We start from the raw sequence: 13,585 nt of genomic DNA, 5'->3' as shown, positions 1-13,585 counted from the left end.
CCCTGAGACGTGCATTGAATGGTGTCTGATACTAGCACCTCCGCGGAAACCGTGATCGCTGTTCAGCCGTATCTGAATAAACCGCGGTATCTCTGGTGTAGAGACGGGGTTGCAGAGAATATAAATCATCAGCATCGTTGTGAATCCGGAGGGCGGCTTGTGGTAATTACTTGTGCTGTATACAATAATATTGATTGGACTTGGACCCGGGGATGGCGTCAGGTTGGACGTTGGACGATGGACATTGTCATGCTGCTCCACCACCAGGTGTTGAACGGCTTCCTCTGGGTCCTCATGGCGGCATCAAGGGTCTATTTCTACTTGTTCGCTGAGCTCCATAGCCTCTATAATTCGTCCCCCTAGGAGCATGTCAGTACGACTAGCTAGAAGGGGTGGATGTTCGGTGGCTCCAAGACACTTTCCACACTCATCATCAACCCTCTAGCATTTCTGGCGGACGATCCGAACCTCCTAGACCTCGCCACTACTCCTAAAGTTATTGTCATCATCCTCACCATCATCATTGTTCCCATTGCGACGCGCGCCTCAACTCGGTATTGAGCAAGAGACGCACAATCCTTCATACACATGATATAGTACATACGCCATCCGGCCCCTCGCGAGATCATTGCGCGCTGCTGGGCAGACGTCCGACACTCCTTTGAACCACCGCGACGGGATCCTCGACACGAACGTTACGACCCCCTCTACTCGACCTATTCTTTTAATACCCACATGTTATCCTTATCCTCGGCGCGCAGAATAAACGCTTGTTTTCCCTGGCGCAGGGAATGAACCGCAAGGAATGCAAGCGCCGAAGACGAGAGCCGAACTCCAGCAGCACAAAGCAAAAGTACAGCATAGCATACCCAACCCTTGGAGCGTGACAACAGAAGGGCTAATTGTGCGACGCGCAGCTTGCAAACTCCTATTCGGAATTACTCGAGTAAGACCCGGATCTGCTCTCTCAAGACCCGCGTCGTTCAGACCCGGCTGACCGTGTACTAGACAATTCTCCTCGAAAGAACTCAAGACCGTCGGGAACTATACTTTGGGAAAACTGATTGGAAAAGGCTCTTTTGGCAAAGTCTACCTCGCGCGACATAATCTGACAAATGGCTCAAAGGTGGATTACTCTCCCTCATGTTGGGGCAATTACACGAAGCGCGGTATTGCTAAATCTGCGAACAGGTGGTGCTCAAGGCCTCGAACAAGGAGGACCCAAACCTGGCGAGGGAAATTCATCATCATCGACAATTCGTCCATCCGCATATTGCGCGACTATACGAAGTTATAATAACCGAGACCCTGGTTTGGCTCGTGCTGGAATACTGTCCTGGTATGGATTCCGCGTGCGCACGCGAGCAAACGATTCTCTTCTTCAAGCCAACCTACTGACCGCGCGGCATCAGGCGACGAATTGTACAATTACTTATGCAGAAACGGCCCGCTGCCGGTCGAGACGGTACAGAAGATCTTCACTCAGCTGGTCGGGGCTGTGGCATATATCCACAGCAAGTCTTGTGTACACCGCGATCTCAAGTTGGAAAACGTGCTTCTCGATAAGAACGACAATGTCAAACTGTGCGATTTTGGCTTCACCCGCGAATACGACGGCAAGGCGAGTTATCTCCAGACCTTTTGCGGCACGGTCTGTTACAGCGCGCCTGAAATGCTCCGAGGCGAAAAGTATGCAGGCGAGAAGGTCGACGTTTGGAGTCTGGGCATCATTCTTTACGCCTTGTTGAAGGGGGAGTTGCCTTGGGATGAGGATGACGACGCGGCCACCAAAGCGAGAATTCTGAAAGAGGATCCCGTCTACCCGGACACCTTCCCGGAGGCCGCCAAGTCTCTCATTTCAAAGTTGCTGTCTAAACGGCCACTTCATCGACCGACATTGGCAGATATCTTGGCAGACCCTTTCCTGGCCGAACATGCGCCACAACAGCAGGCCATTCTGAAGCTCTCTCAGCCGGCACCTTTTACTACACAACTGGAGAAAGACACGCTCGAACGCATGAGAGCCGCGGGCGTCGACATCGACAAAGTCATTGAAAGTGTCCTGGCACGTCGCTGCGACGCACTGGCCGGCTGGTGGACTCTATTGTTGGAAAAGGAGACCAGAAAGCAAGCTCGGAGGGAGCAGAAAAGAAAAGAAAGGGAGGCAGAGCTGAAAATCCTCCGTCGGCTCAGTGGCGCAAGTAGTCGACTGGAACGGATTGCAACAACCCTGGTCGAGGTTGACGAAGAAGGCGGTAATCATGGCGGCAACGACAATCAGACGACTGAAAGACGCCGAAGCAGCAGTCGAGGTAGGACGCAGCGGAGCAGCACGCCTCAGATCGTGGTTGGTGACCTACCACAACTTCCTGAAGGAGATGTCGCCCCATCAGCCGGGACCTCAACCCCTCCGCCGCCTCCTATCGACAAGGATTCGATTCGTTCATACAGTGGTTCAAGGCCCCCTTTGCCTCCGAAGGAGAGGAGCCGACGGAGCAGCACGCTGCAACTTGTCGCGTCAAATCCAGATCTACTGAGTTCTTTGCATGGCGTGAGCAAGAGCCGTGGTGGAAGGCTCCATAACAGGCGTTTCTTGACAGCACTGAAGCATTGGTTTGTCGAGTCCACCAAAAGGGCAAGGTCTCCAGGCACTCCGAAGAGCGACAAGACAGCGAATGGTCATATGGGCAATCAACAAGCCTCCAAGTCAGCCAATGCTTTGTATTCTACCGATCGAAATGGCAGGTTCGTGTCGGGCAACGGAGAATCTAACAGGTCTTCGTACGGGTCGGCATTGGCACCAGCCACTGCAAACACCAATTCCACTGCTACTGCTGCTGCTGGACAAGGCACAAAGTCAACAACGTTGCCGCGTGTCGACTCTAGCAATCGTGGAAAGAGTCATCGCAACTCGGCCTCTTCGCCTTCTCCACTGACGCCTCGATCGTCGTACCGCCGCAGCTCTACAGGCCTACGAGGGCGGAAATCAACGTCTTCGTCCGTGTCCTCGATTCGAAGTATGCCTCGACAGACCTCCCACCACAGCAAGGCATCGTCGCAAAGCTCCAACAGCCTCGACACGATCCACAGCTCGGGGCCTGGACCTTCCAAGACCGGCAGTGGCACATATACTAGCAGGTCACCACATTCGTCGATCAAGGTTCTTCCGGCAACTCCTACGACAGCCTCGAACAACTTTTACCGCTTAGCCACATCATCCGCTGCGGACCGCTTGGAATCCCAGAATAACAGCAACAAACCGGCTTTTCTCAATCTGTCAGGAACGCGTAATAATGACGAGACTTCTTTTGGTGGTGGTATACCTGGGCCTGGTACACCACAAGCCGGCACCTTTGGAGGTGGGGCTGGTACTGGGACTGGGGTCATGTTTGCCCGACGGAAAAAGTCGCCGTTCAAGGGACCCATGTTGAACTCGGCCTTCTTTTCGGCCCCTTCGTCTAATGTTCCTGCTGCGTTTGGCAGTCCGGCGATTATGGCCGGTCGACACCGAGAAGGGTCTGATGGGAAATTGAATTTGGGACTCCGAGATCTCGTGGGCAGAGGAAGAGGTGACAACAGATCCGGTTCACGTGATGGAGGAGGAGGGGCAGGCACGGGCAGTGGCGCGGGCAGTGGTAAACGTAAAAGTCAAATCATCGAAGAAGAAGATGAAGATGGTGATGCTGGAGCTGAACAGGCTGTCATGGAAGAAGATGAGGCAAAGACGGGGGCTGAGGAGGGGTCTCGTCCATACCGTCCCGTAATGGAAGGCGTCGAAGAACATGACGGCGATGAAGAAGAGGTTGAAGAAGTCGATGCGTTTCCTGCCATTGAACTCAACAAGGGCGAACGGGTGGAGAGTATCACGATCTGGAATGATGTTGCCGGCAGCGGCAGCGGCAGTGGTGATGATGGAGATGGAAATCAGAGTCCAAAGTCACAGACAGCTGCAGGAGAAGCTGCTTCTTCTTATCCGCAAATGCCCAAAGTCGAGGTCTTCCAGGGTGAAGGACTTCATGAACGTCTGCATGAAGAGGGGGCTGTTGTTGTCCTCGATGGGAAGGGTTGATCCAAAGGCTGATTGAGTGGGGAGAATCTGACAAGCCAAAAGAAAAGTCGAGACTGGAGTGCCATGCCATCGCCAGGGAGGGACACAAGCCTTTGAAAAAAAAAGGCGAACGAATGGAGAACGAAACTTCACTTTCGACCTACTGGTACAACTTGGTTGTTGGAGCAAATATGAAAGCGTACTGTGATCGCATTACATGGACAGAAAGGCCTACTCTACTCGAGTCGGTTCTACAGGATTAGGATTGCCTGAGGTCTACTACTGTATATAGTTAATATTATCATTACCTACCGTTACCTACCATTGTCATCACAGTACTCGTTAGAATAGTTCCACGATTCACTGCTTGAGCCTTTTTGATCAATGAAAACACTAAGTGCTGATGGGAGAGTGGGGTAAGGTCCTTAGGTGAACAGGAGTAGGAGTGGAGATAGCATAGCAGCAGCATCATCCTCCGTCAACCCAGTCTCGAATCGTCAGTGTCTTGAATGTCGAGTGAGAAGGGCAGGTATGGGACTGTAGGTGCTGCCTTGTACGGGCAGGTAGCCATGCGGTTTTCTAGCACCAGTACAGTGGCTACCTGGTAGGTAAGTACGATAAACAGATGCACAGTACTACTCTCAAGTCTCAAGGTACCTATGCTTTTGTTCTTCTTGTTGATTATTGCGTCTTCCACTGCAAAGCCAAAGCCGCATTACAGTATCAGCTATAGTAGCTCCTAGCTAGCTCCGTCTCCCTCTCTCATGCTTGCTTTATCCAGCTCAGCTCGAATAAACAAACCCGTTTCCTTTCCTTTGGCTCTCTGTACCAGACATTGTGAAAGGCATGATTCTCCTCTGTTGTATCGACTCAATGATGATTCCCAACTCCCTTGCTCCAACAGCCAGGTGTGCAACACAACATGTCCAGTCCTTATGGGAATGAATCACGACTTGTTCCGAGCCGACCACATCATCTTAAACATCCTTTCCCTACTGCATTGACAAGCAAAAGCCATCGCCGATGTTGTTTCGAACAAGAGCAAAAACCCTCATTCTTCATCCTCACAATCACTCAATCCAGCAACACAATCTGAGTCGAACTTCGACTGCATTCGGCCAGAACAGTACGGCGTCGGCGAAGTCCAGTTGTAGTCTCGGCAATGATTTCGAGGTCATCATCTGAGTCCTCGATGACGACAATATTGGTTTTGGTTTGCACTTCTCGACAGTTGTTCGAACCAAGTGGGGCATTGACCCTGGAGACTGCATCTTCTCGTCGTTGCTTTTTCTCCTTTGTCTGTGGTGGCGACATCAGATCATCACTCGGGGTGATACAATCGACAAAATCAGCTGCAGAGCGCTTCTTGGTACGCCAGTGGTTTGTGAGTAGTTGCTGCCCCGAAGGTAATATGGACCGAGGGCGAGTCGGTGCCGGTGTTTCGCCAGTGAGCAATTTCATCGACCGTTTCACGGCCTCTTTGAGCAAAGTATTCTTGCTGGATGAAGCTGGTGGTTCGATAGCTGGAGTCGGTATCCTCTCTGTCAGGCTGTCCTTAAGCAAACGTGGCGTGGCTGGCGTCGAAGGAGGACGACTTGCCAGTGGTGTAGGAACCTTGGCCCATTCAAAAAGTTCTTCCAAGAACGTTGCAAAGTCGTCGTCGGCAGTATCCAAATCCACGGCAGGGTTCAAATTTTCCGCTGTCCCAGGAGGCTCCAACTCGTTAGACAGTTCTCCGGGCTCAATGGCATTTTCGGTGCTCTCAACTACCTCAGAATCTGTTTCTTGCCATATCAGATCCTCGCCATTCTCAGTATCGTCGGTGGTGAAAAGAACGGAATCAGGTTGTAGATGCATTTCCTGGTGCTCTGTATCCAGCCCCCACGGGACGATTTCTTGATCGTCATATCTCATTAGCGAAGCCTTGAATTGAGCCGCCACCTTACCTCTTGGTGAAGCTTGTGATGCGGAGGTTGGGGTTGTTCTAGGAATCTCTACCGTGATGATAGATTTAAGACTTCCAGTCGGTGTAATCTCCATCTCCATTCGGCGACTAGAAAATTCGTCATCTGCAGTCGACAGTGACTCCCAGTCGTCATCTTGATCAGAAGGTTCGGTTGTTGTCGAAGCACGTTCTGAATCGCCGTAAATGCCTCGGATGAAGCTGCGGTAAGCAAACCCGCCACGATTCTTCATTTTCTTGAAGGCAAGGAGTAAGCTCTTCGCAAGGACCTCTCGGTAGAGAGAACGTACTCCGTAAAGACACTGCACCGTTAGAAAAGTAGATATGAAAACAAGCCGGGCGACTCACCTGACGAAGCATAACTCCAGAGATGAAATCCACAGTTTCGAAACTCTTCATAGTGTAGTAGAGTCTCAAGCTGGCACCTTTACCAAGGATCGCAACGGGCTCGCACCGCACCGAGCCCCAAGATAAAAACTGAGAATAGGTTAGATAGTGCAAAGAAATTTCTCAAAGCTGGATTACCTCTCCAATTCCAGTGTAGCCACGACGACGTGGCCTAGTACCTGAGCCAACACTGGTGCTCTCCCCCGCCTTCTCCAGATCACGAAAGCCGTAACGCTGACAAATGCTTGGGACGAGCCATAACCCAACACCTCTGCCGAACCTGCTCTCCAGTTCCTCACAGTAGTCGTTGTAGTCAATTACCGCCAGAAAGCGAGGCTTGGCACCTTTTTCGATAAGATCAAGAGCCCGTCTCGGGTTCTGGCTCCAGGAAAGAAAAGGCGACGAAAACGGGACTTCCCTCAAATGTTGCTCGACTAGATGGCGGAAGGCGCTGGTTCCAAAAGCCGGTGGCGGAGGGATTGCCGACTCGGACGAGTCATCAAGAAATCGTCGAGCCTTAAGGCCGTGAGCTGGCTCAAAAGCGCGGAATAGCAAACGTGGATGGGTGTGAACTCTCCTAACCTGGTTGTCGAAAGATATCCTTAGCCGTGCATCCATTCGAGACGACGCAGTCCGAGAAAAGTCGTTTTCGCCATACTGCTGCTAATGGTAAGCGTCCTCTTCTTCCTCTGACTGTGTGTGCCAGGAGCCACTCGAATCGGAGTCAATGTACGAAGAGTCCGGTTCCGTGACCGTTGCATCGGTGTAATCGATCCAGCTGCGTGCCGTCATTGACCGCGTTCTTGCCTCTCTGTTATCATAATTGTAGAAGCCGTTAGAGCGCGTATTATCATCTTTTACCTGCAAGAGTAGCAATGAGATGCCCAGTGACTCCGCCGCTGCCTCGATTTGCCCTCGCTCGATGGGAAATGACTCGTATGTATCCTCTAGGGACATAGACTGGATGGCTTGGTATTCTCCCATACCAATCCGCTTCAGATGAGCTACCTGCGACCTGATAGTCGTCAGCGAAACCCCTTCTGAAAACCCTTCATGTTGAAGACGACGACGGAACATTTGGTTGAAGATTAGTCTCATGTCGGCCTTTGAAACATTATAGAGTTTGGTCAGTAGAGAAAGGGTTCTCCGGTCTTCAGGAGTCCAAGCATGTTTGGGAGAATTCTGGTTGTTGAGAATAGTAACAGTATCCTCGTCCATTTTGGGAAGCAGCAAATCCAATAGTATCAAGGTAGCGGACAGATTGACGCTCTGATACAATTGAGGCTAGTGGAACAGCTTGGGGAGAGAGAGTAGGAAAGAAAAGAGCAATTGAAGGAAGCGAGAAGTAAGCGGGGTTGAGGACGGTGAGTATTGGACAATTTTCAGTCTGAGTGGTGGGCAAGAAACAGATGAGGCTGGATTCATTGAAGAGAAAGCGTATGGAAACATAACCTGGGGGCAGTGCTGTTGCCGGGTTTTCAGTCTGAGTTGTGACAAAGAGACAGGTGAGTCTCGGTTCATTGAAGAGACCAAGAGTATAGAAACATAAACCTGGGGACTGCTCTGTTGACGGTCTTCAGGCTGATTGGTGAGCAAGAGACAGATGAGGCTCGATTTGTTGAAAAGATCAAGTGTACGGAAACATAATTTGGGGACTGCTCTGTTGACAACTACAAGCGCTGAAGTGCTTGAATTCTTCCCTGATGGTACCTAAGGTCACCAAATCCATTGGCTACTTAGGCTGAGAAGCTGACATCCCGCCTTGTGAGTGTGAATGAAGTTTGGTCATTGGAGGTTCGGTTGTTGGATTCAAGTTCAGGTTGCTGTCCGAAAAGGGAGTTATATTGATCCGCAACCGGCAAAACCTCGGACGAACTTCAAGTTGCATTACAGAGACGTTGCACTCCGCCGTTCACCAATTTTTATCGCGGCTTGATGGCACGACGAATACAACTTGAATAGAATGTAGGTACTATTACTTGTATCAAAATGGCTGCCGTTGTTGCCTCCCACGAGCCTGAATACCTGTCCAGCTGAAGTATGATACTCAGGTACTTAAGATTGTCCAGTGCACCTCAGCTCAAGACTCGCAGGTGTGGGGTAGGCGCTACAGATATCTAACCTACCCTCTTCCCGATAATGGTACTCCTTAACCATCCTTAAACATTTCTAGTCAATGGAATGGAAGAAGCAGAGGCGACGCAATTTCTAGAGTCCCTCCTGGGCAAAACTCTACATGTGACCGTATCAGACGGTAAGTTTCCTGGTATCATTAAGGGCAGGGGGCAAGAGGCTGATATCCCAGCAGGACGCCTTTTCACGGGCAGATTCCAATGTACGGACAGTGTAAGAACACGAACCATGGATGATCCTAGCGATCCGAGAGCCTTGGGCGCTGATGCATAGCAGGACAGCAACATCATCCTATCCAATGCGTTCGAATACCGCGTGCCGTCCAAATCCACAGAGAAGGCTGCCATTGATGAGGTCAAAGCAACTGGTCGACCTATCAAAGCTGACATGACTTCGAGATTTGTCGGTCTGATTGTGATACCCGGGAAGCAGATCATGAAGATGGAAGTAGAAGAGAAGCGAGACTGGCCTGCGGGTGGTGGGCAGCCTTTGTCGATTCGGACCAGGTCGTGAAACTGAGCCTCTCTCCGGTTCTGTTTGTGTAGTCCAATATTGGCTGGCTCCAAGGGGCTTGTTTCGTGTTTGGATGGAGGAACGTTTTGGGTTCGGAATAAGCGATCGGTAGACACGGGGACTACAGGAAACAAACGTCTCATCACCCACACGCTCGGTGCCAGAGTGAGTCTGTGACCGTCGAGTTGCAATACTATTGATTTGAACATACCAAATGTGATACTAGTAGTAGTAGTACTATCTGTCCGCGGTGCTTGGGGCAAAGGAGGCCCGTCGGATAGAATCGCCGCTGGCTGATTCAAGCTGCTGGACAGGATGCGGCAGCGGCGGGCGAAGGCGGGACTTCGGGCCTTGGGAGTGTCTCGGGCTCCTCGGGGCTTGGCTGCCAAGGAGGTCTAGGCTCCCAGATGCCATTGGGAAGCTTTGGGAAGCTGAACTTCCACTGCGGTTCACGTCAAAAGCGACACGTCCGGAGTGGATGTACCTAGGTAGATTTAAGCTAACGAGAGCTCCCAGCGGCCTAAGGAGCCTAAAGAAGCCTTTGCCAAATAGACGCCTTTTTAAGCTCCGGGCTTTCCTTAGGCCTCCCTAGCCCTCTCGGCCCCGGTACCGGCTGAACAATGCCCCCAAACAATGCTGAAGGCGCCCCCAATGGCCTTATGCAGGGTTCTGTGCACCTGTGTTTTTTAGGCACCTTAAGCTCTATAATCTCGCCAGCGTTGTCTTCCAGGTTATCAGTGGCGCTCTCGCTGCCTGCGTGTGCGCAGTGTGGTTGGACGCGCTCGGGATTGACGCATCAACCCCATCACCAACGCTGCACTGCATCACACTACCTAACAACCTTACCTGACCATCACCGCTACCGACCTCTACCACCAGTGACTGCGTTTGTCTCGACTGACTGATGATTTATTTTACATACTCGCCTTCTCATCTTTTACTATCCTACTATCCATCAACACCAGCCCTGTGTTGTTGCTCCCATTTCATTCCACTTGCATCTAAGCCGTCTCTCTTGCAGTACCAGCACTTTCCGCCCTGCATTGCCAGGTCAGTTCTCTCACTCAGATCTCCTGCGCTTCCGCCAGTGACGCAACCCTGTTTCACCGCGAACCCCATGCGCCATCTGGCTCCACGGTAGCCTCTCCGCTACAAATCGCTCACTCCCGAATTATCAAAGACACTGCTACTACTAGTACTGTGCATAATTCAGCTGACTCGCCTCTTTGGACGAGTCACTGCCTTACTAACGGCTGACCTTTCTTTCTCTGGCAGGCGAAAACAAAGAACTACCTCCCGCACAAACACAACACCTCCCATGGTCAAGCAATCTGGGTGGCCAGCCGGACCTCTAGTTCTATCCGAAGCAGACAGACATCAAATCCAAACCGCCTTGCGATATCTGAACCGGTTACAAGCTGATCTGACCTGAGCATACGACGCGTGTGCTCCTGCCAGGAGCTCGTCGACCAGCCGCCAAAACGCATTCCTCAAAGCAACTGCTTATTCCACTTCTTAAACCGCCTTGACATCTTTCAAACCGTCCACAACCTCGTTTCACTGTCTTCATTCTCGTGTGCTGCAAATATTCAATGGGCCAACAACAGTCGAAAAGCAGCGATGGATCTAAAACCCCAATAAAGAGTAATTCTTCCTCCAGTCTCGTACCTGACAGCCTGCAACAATACCCCTCCATATCCAGATCCGACACCAAGGAGAGTACTTCGAGGTCGATCCGTTCTTCTATCAGGAGCAAAATCAAGAGTTCGGGAGATGAAAAGACAAACGATAGTCCGCGAGCCTCAGGCTCTGCTCTGGCGGGTCTGGAGGGTTCAAATACAGACAGAGGAGATGCGAGTTCGATCGCGAGTGGCCGGTCAGGCTCCTCTCGTGCCACGAAAGAGAGGGCCGCAAGCGCGCCGCTGGTAGAATCTCCCACATCGCCTACGGATAACGATGATATCCCGTCCCCAGGGACTGCCACGCCCGCTCGACCGCCATCGCCAACTCAGTCCAAGTCTGTTGGCAAAGGCCACAAATCGGTAGACCGTGCGCAGCGGACTGGAGAGGTGGGGGCGGTCTCTGACGAAGCACCTCATCAGGCTCACATTCACTCGTCGACTCAGAAGGCAGGAGAGTCCATCTTGGTGAAACGCGAAAACCAAATCAACCCTCGAACGCCCGAAACGAAAGCCTCACTCCGCGCCAAGCTGGCGGATTTGCCCGGCGGAGCATCACCTGGCCAGAGTATGGCGATTGGAGATGTGAACGATATGGACTTGGATGATATGATATCACGGCTCCTCGACGCAGGATATAGTACTAAGGTCACCAAGGCTGTGTGCCTGAAGAACGCCGAAATTACCGCCGTTTGTATGGCTGTGCGGGAAGTTCTGCTGTCGCAGCCGGCGCTGCTGGAACTGAACGCCCCGGTCAAGATTGTGGGCGATATTCACGGCCAATACAACGACCTCATCCGCCTATTCGAAATGTGCGGCTTCCCGCCAACTGCCAACTTTCTCTTTCTGGGGGACTACGTGGATCGGGGAAAGCAATCTTTGGAGACGATCCTCTTGTTATTCTGCTATAAGCTGAAATATCCCGAGAACTTCTTCATCCTCCGCGGCAACCATGAATGTGCGAATGTGACGCGGGTGTACGGGTTTTATGATGAATGTAAACGACGATGCAACATCAAGATTTGGAAGACGTTCATCGATACCTTCAACTGTCTCCCGATCGCTGCCATTGTGGCAGACAAGATCTTCTGTGTCCACGGCGGTCTGTCACCCAGTCTGTCTCATATGGACGACATTCGACAAATTGCCCGCCCCACGGATGTTCCCGATTACGGTCTGCTCAACGATCTGTTATGGAGTGATCCGGCAGATATGGATCAGGACTGGGACTCCAACGAACGGGGAGTGAGCTACTGTTTTGGCAAGAAGGTGATTGTGGACTTTCTTGCCCGGCATGATTTCGACTTGGTCTGCCGCGCACACATGGTGGTGGAAGATGGTTATGAATTTTTCAATGATCGATTGCTTGTTACAGTCTTCTCCGCTCCCAATGTAAGCTGCACCCTTCTCCATACGGATCTGACTAACGATGTGTCAAGTACTGCGGTGAGTTTGACAATTGGGGTGCTGTCATGTCAGTCTCCAGCAATCTGTTGTGCAGCTTCGAACTATTGAAGCCTCTTGACTCCAGTGCCCTGAAGAGTCATATTAAGAGGGGCAGGAACGCTCGACAAAATATGCTCAACAGCCCGGTATGTGATGTTCCGATCTTCAAGACTGATTCAAGGCTGACAGTTGATTCTAGCCTGCACAAGTATCTGCTCAAAGTTACTAAAAATCTGGCCCAGACAAAAAGCAACTACAGCAATCGGTGCTGTCAAGGGTGTCTTCATTATGTTCGACCGTTGAGGGCTGCGGCCAGTCGAAGCCGACTGCTCACGAAGCAAAGTCCCAGTGGATGGCGCAGGTCTACAGCCGACTTTGCAGGCTGTGGTGGTGACTTGATCGCGTTTTTGTTGATAAGTGCTCACAGTGAGCTCCTCCGGCGTAGGTTTGGCGTTCTGCTGGCCGATTGGGCCGAACAGCGAAGTGGTAGGGGTACCGGAGAAGCATGTCTTGAACAACAACTGAACTTTCGGAGATGAATCAGACTCGGATGGAGTTGAAACGAACCAGCTGGTGGTGGGCTTTGTGCCTGGAGTGTATTATTGCTTCCTCGATATGAATTGTACGAGTTGGACGGAAGGAGAACGGGTACCTTAGCTGTGCTGTGCAGTGCTTCCAGGTCGCAAGACGACGAGCAATAGTGATGCGATGAAGATGGAACAGATCGTGGCGCAGCAGCACGTACAAAACTCACTTTATGAACCAGGCACTGTTGCCAGGAAGTCCCTGAGGAGAAATCCCCTGCTCTAGTATGCCACTTTGTTGGCGATGCCCTCTTCCTAACTTTGAGATCTGATGTGCTCTTGCAGTTTTCAGCAGTGAGGATGAATGAAAGGTTCAATTGATAAACTTGAAACAAGACGCCGATTTTGTCTGAGGCCGGGAGGTGCGAGCTGGCGGCAGTGGCAAGGTGTAGTCAAGTTCTTCAAGTCGTTCAGGTTCAGGCTCCCCATCCTTGAACCAGGTTGACGGGAAGTGTACTACCAGCCTAGTTAGTAGAAGTACTGTACTACTAGGCGCGTGCTAATCTCAGGGCCGCAAGGGAGGAATCCTTAAGTGCGAGCCGTCGGCGCGTCATTGTCGCGTGGGCGACGATACAGTGAGGACTTACCCGGGTAGGCATGGAGCAACCGCTGGACGCGACGAGTCTGGTTGATTTCCAACTGTTACTACTAGCGTTCAAGTTTATGATAGCCTGTAGCTGCAGTTATAGGTAAACTACCTAGGTTGCAAGCTGTTGGTAGGCGCAATCATACAGGTAAATACCTGTAGTGCTTCCTACCTAGGTAGGTAGCGGTAAAATGTAAGCGCAGTAGCAAGCAACGCGGCGGCCAGTAGTAGCGGCGGGAGCTGGAA

General features: G+C 51.5%; 5 protein-coding genes across 5 annotated transcripts; 3 read left to right on the top strand and 2 right to left on the bottom strand.

The window, feature by feature from the left end:
* Positions 1-805: 805 nt before the first annotated feature.
* Positions 806-4,069, top strand: HMPREF1120_00572 (serine/threonine protein kinase; the record flags this gene model as incomplete). The annotated part of the gene is made up of 5 exons (XM_009154571.1): positions 806-853; positions 918-946; positions 1,009-1,126; positions 1,192-1,339; positions 1,413-4,069. The coding sequence occupies 5 exons, from the start codon at positions 806-808 to the stop codon at positions 4,067-4,069; spliced, it is 3,000 nt and encodes a 999-aa protein (XP_009152819.1).
* A 1,053-nt stretch (positions 4,070-5,122) lies between these two features.
* Positions 5,123-7,016, bottom strand: HMPREF1120_00571 (uncharacterized protein; the record flags this gene model as incomplete). Its single annotated transcript, XM_009154570.1, has 3 exons — positions 5,123-6,313; positions 6,360-6,488; positions 6,537-7,016. The coding sequence occupies 3 exons, from the start codon at positions 7,014-7,016 to the stop codon at positions 5,123-5,125; spliced, it is 1,800 nt and encodes a 599-aa protein (XP_009152818.1).
* A 45-nt stretch (positions 7,017-7,061) lies between these two features.
* HMPREF1120_00570 (uncharacterized protein) lies at positions 7,062-7,616 on the bottom strand (the record flags this gene model as incomplete). Its single annotated transcript, XM_009154569.1, has 1 exon — positions 7,062-7,616. One exon carries the CDS (start codon positions 7,614-7,616, stop codon positions 7,062-7,064), a length of 555 nt encoding a protein of 184 aa, XP_009152817.1.
* Positions 7,617-8,351: 735 nt separating this feature from the next.
* Positions 8,352-9,259, top strand: HMPREF1120_00569 (uncharacterized protein). Its single transcript, XM_009154568.1, has 3 exons — positions 8,352-8,652; positions 8,707-8,744; positions 8,808-9,259. The coding sequence occupies exons 1-3, from the start codon at positions 8,580-8,582 to the stop codon at positions 9,042-9,044; spliced, it is 348 nt and encodes a 115-aa protein (XP_009152816.1). The 5' UTR covers positions 8,352-8,579; the 3' UTR covers positions 9,045-9,259.
* Positions 9,260-9,667: 408 nt separating this feature from the next.
* Positions 9,668-13,092, top strand: HMPREF1120_00568 (protein phosphatase). The gene is made up of 4 exons (XM_009154567.1): positions 9,668-10,094; positions 10,320-12,115; positions 12,163-12,315; positions 12,369-13,092. The coding sequence occupies exons 2-4, from the start codon at positions 10,637-10,639 to the stop codon at positions 12,396-12,398; spliced, it is 1,662 nt and encodes a 553-aa protein (XP_009152815.1). The 5' UTR covers positions 9,668-10,094; positions 10,320-10,636; the 3' UTR covers positions 12,399-13,092.
* The last annotated feature ends 493 nt before the right edge of the window (positions 13,093-13,585 follow it).

The sequence above is a fragment of the Exophiala dermatitidis genome (genome assembly GCF_000230625.1).
Source record: "Exophiala dermatitidis NIH/UT8656 unplaced genomic scaffold supercont1.1, whole genome shotgun sequence".
Lineage (NCBI taxonomy): Eukaryota > Fungi > Ascomycota > Eurotiomycetes > Chaetothyriales > Herpotrichiellaceae > Exophiala > Exophiala dermatitidis.
The sequence above is the reverse complement of the archived record's forward strand: the minus strand, read 5'-3'. Positions and strand labels throughout refer to the sequence as shown.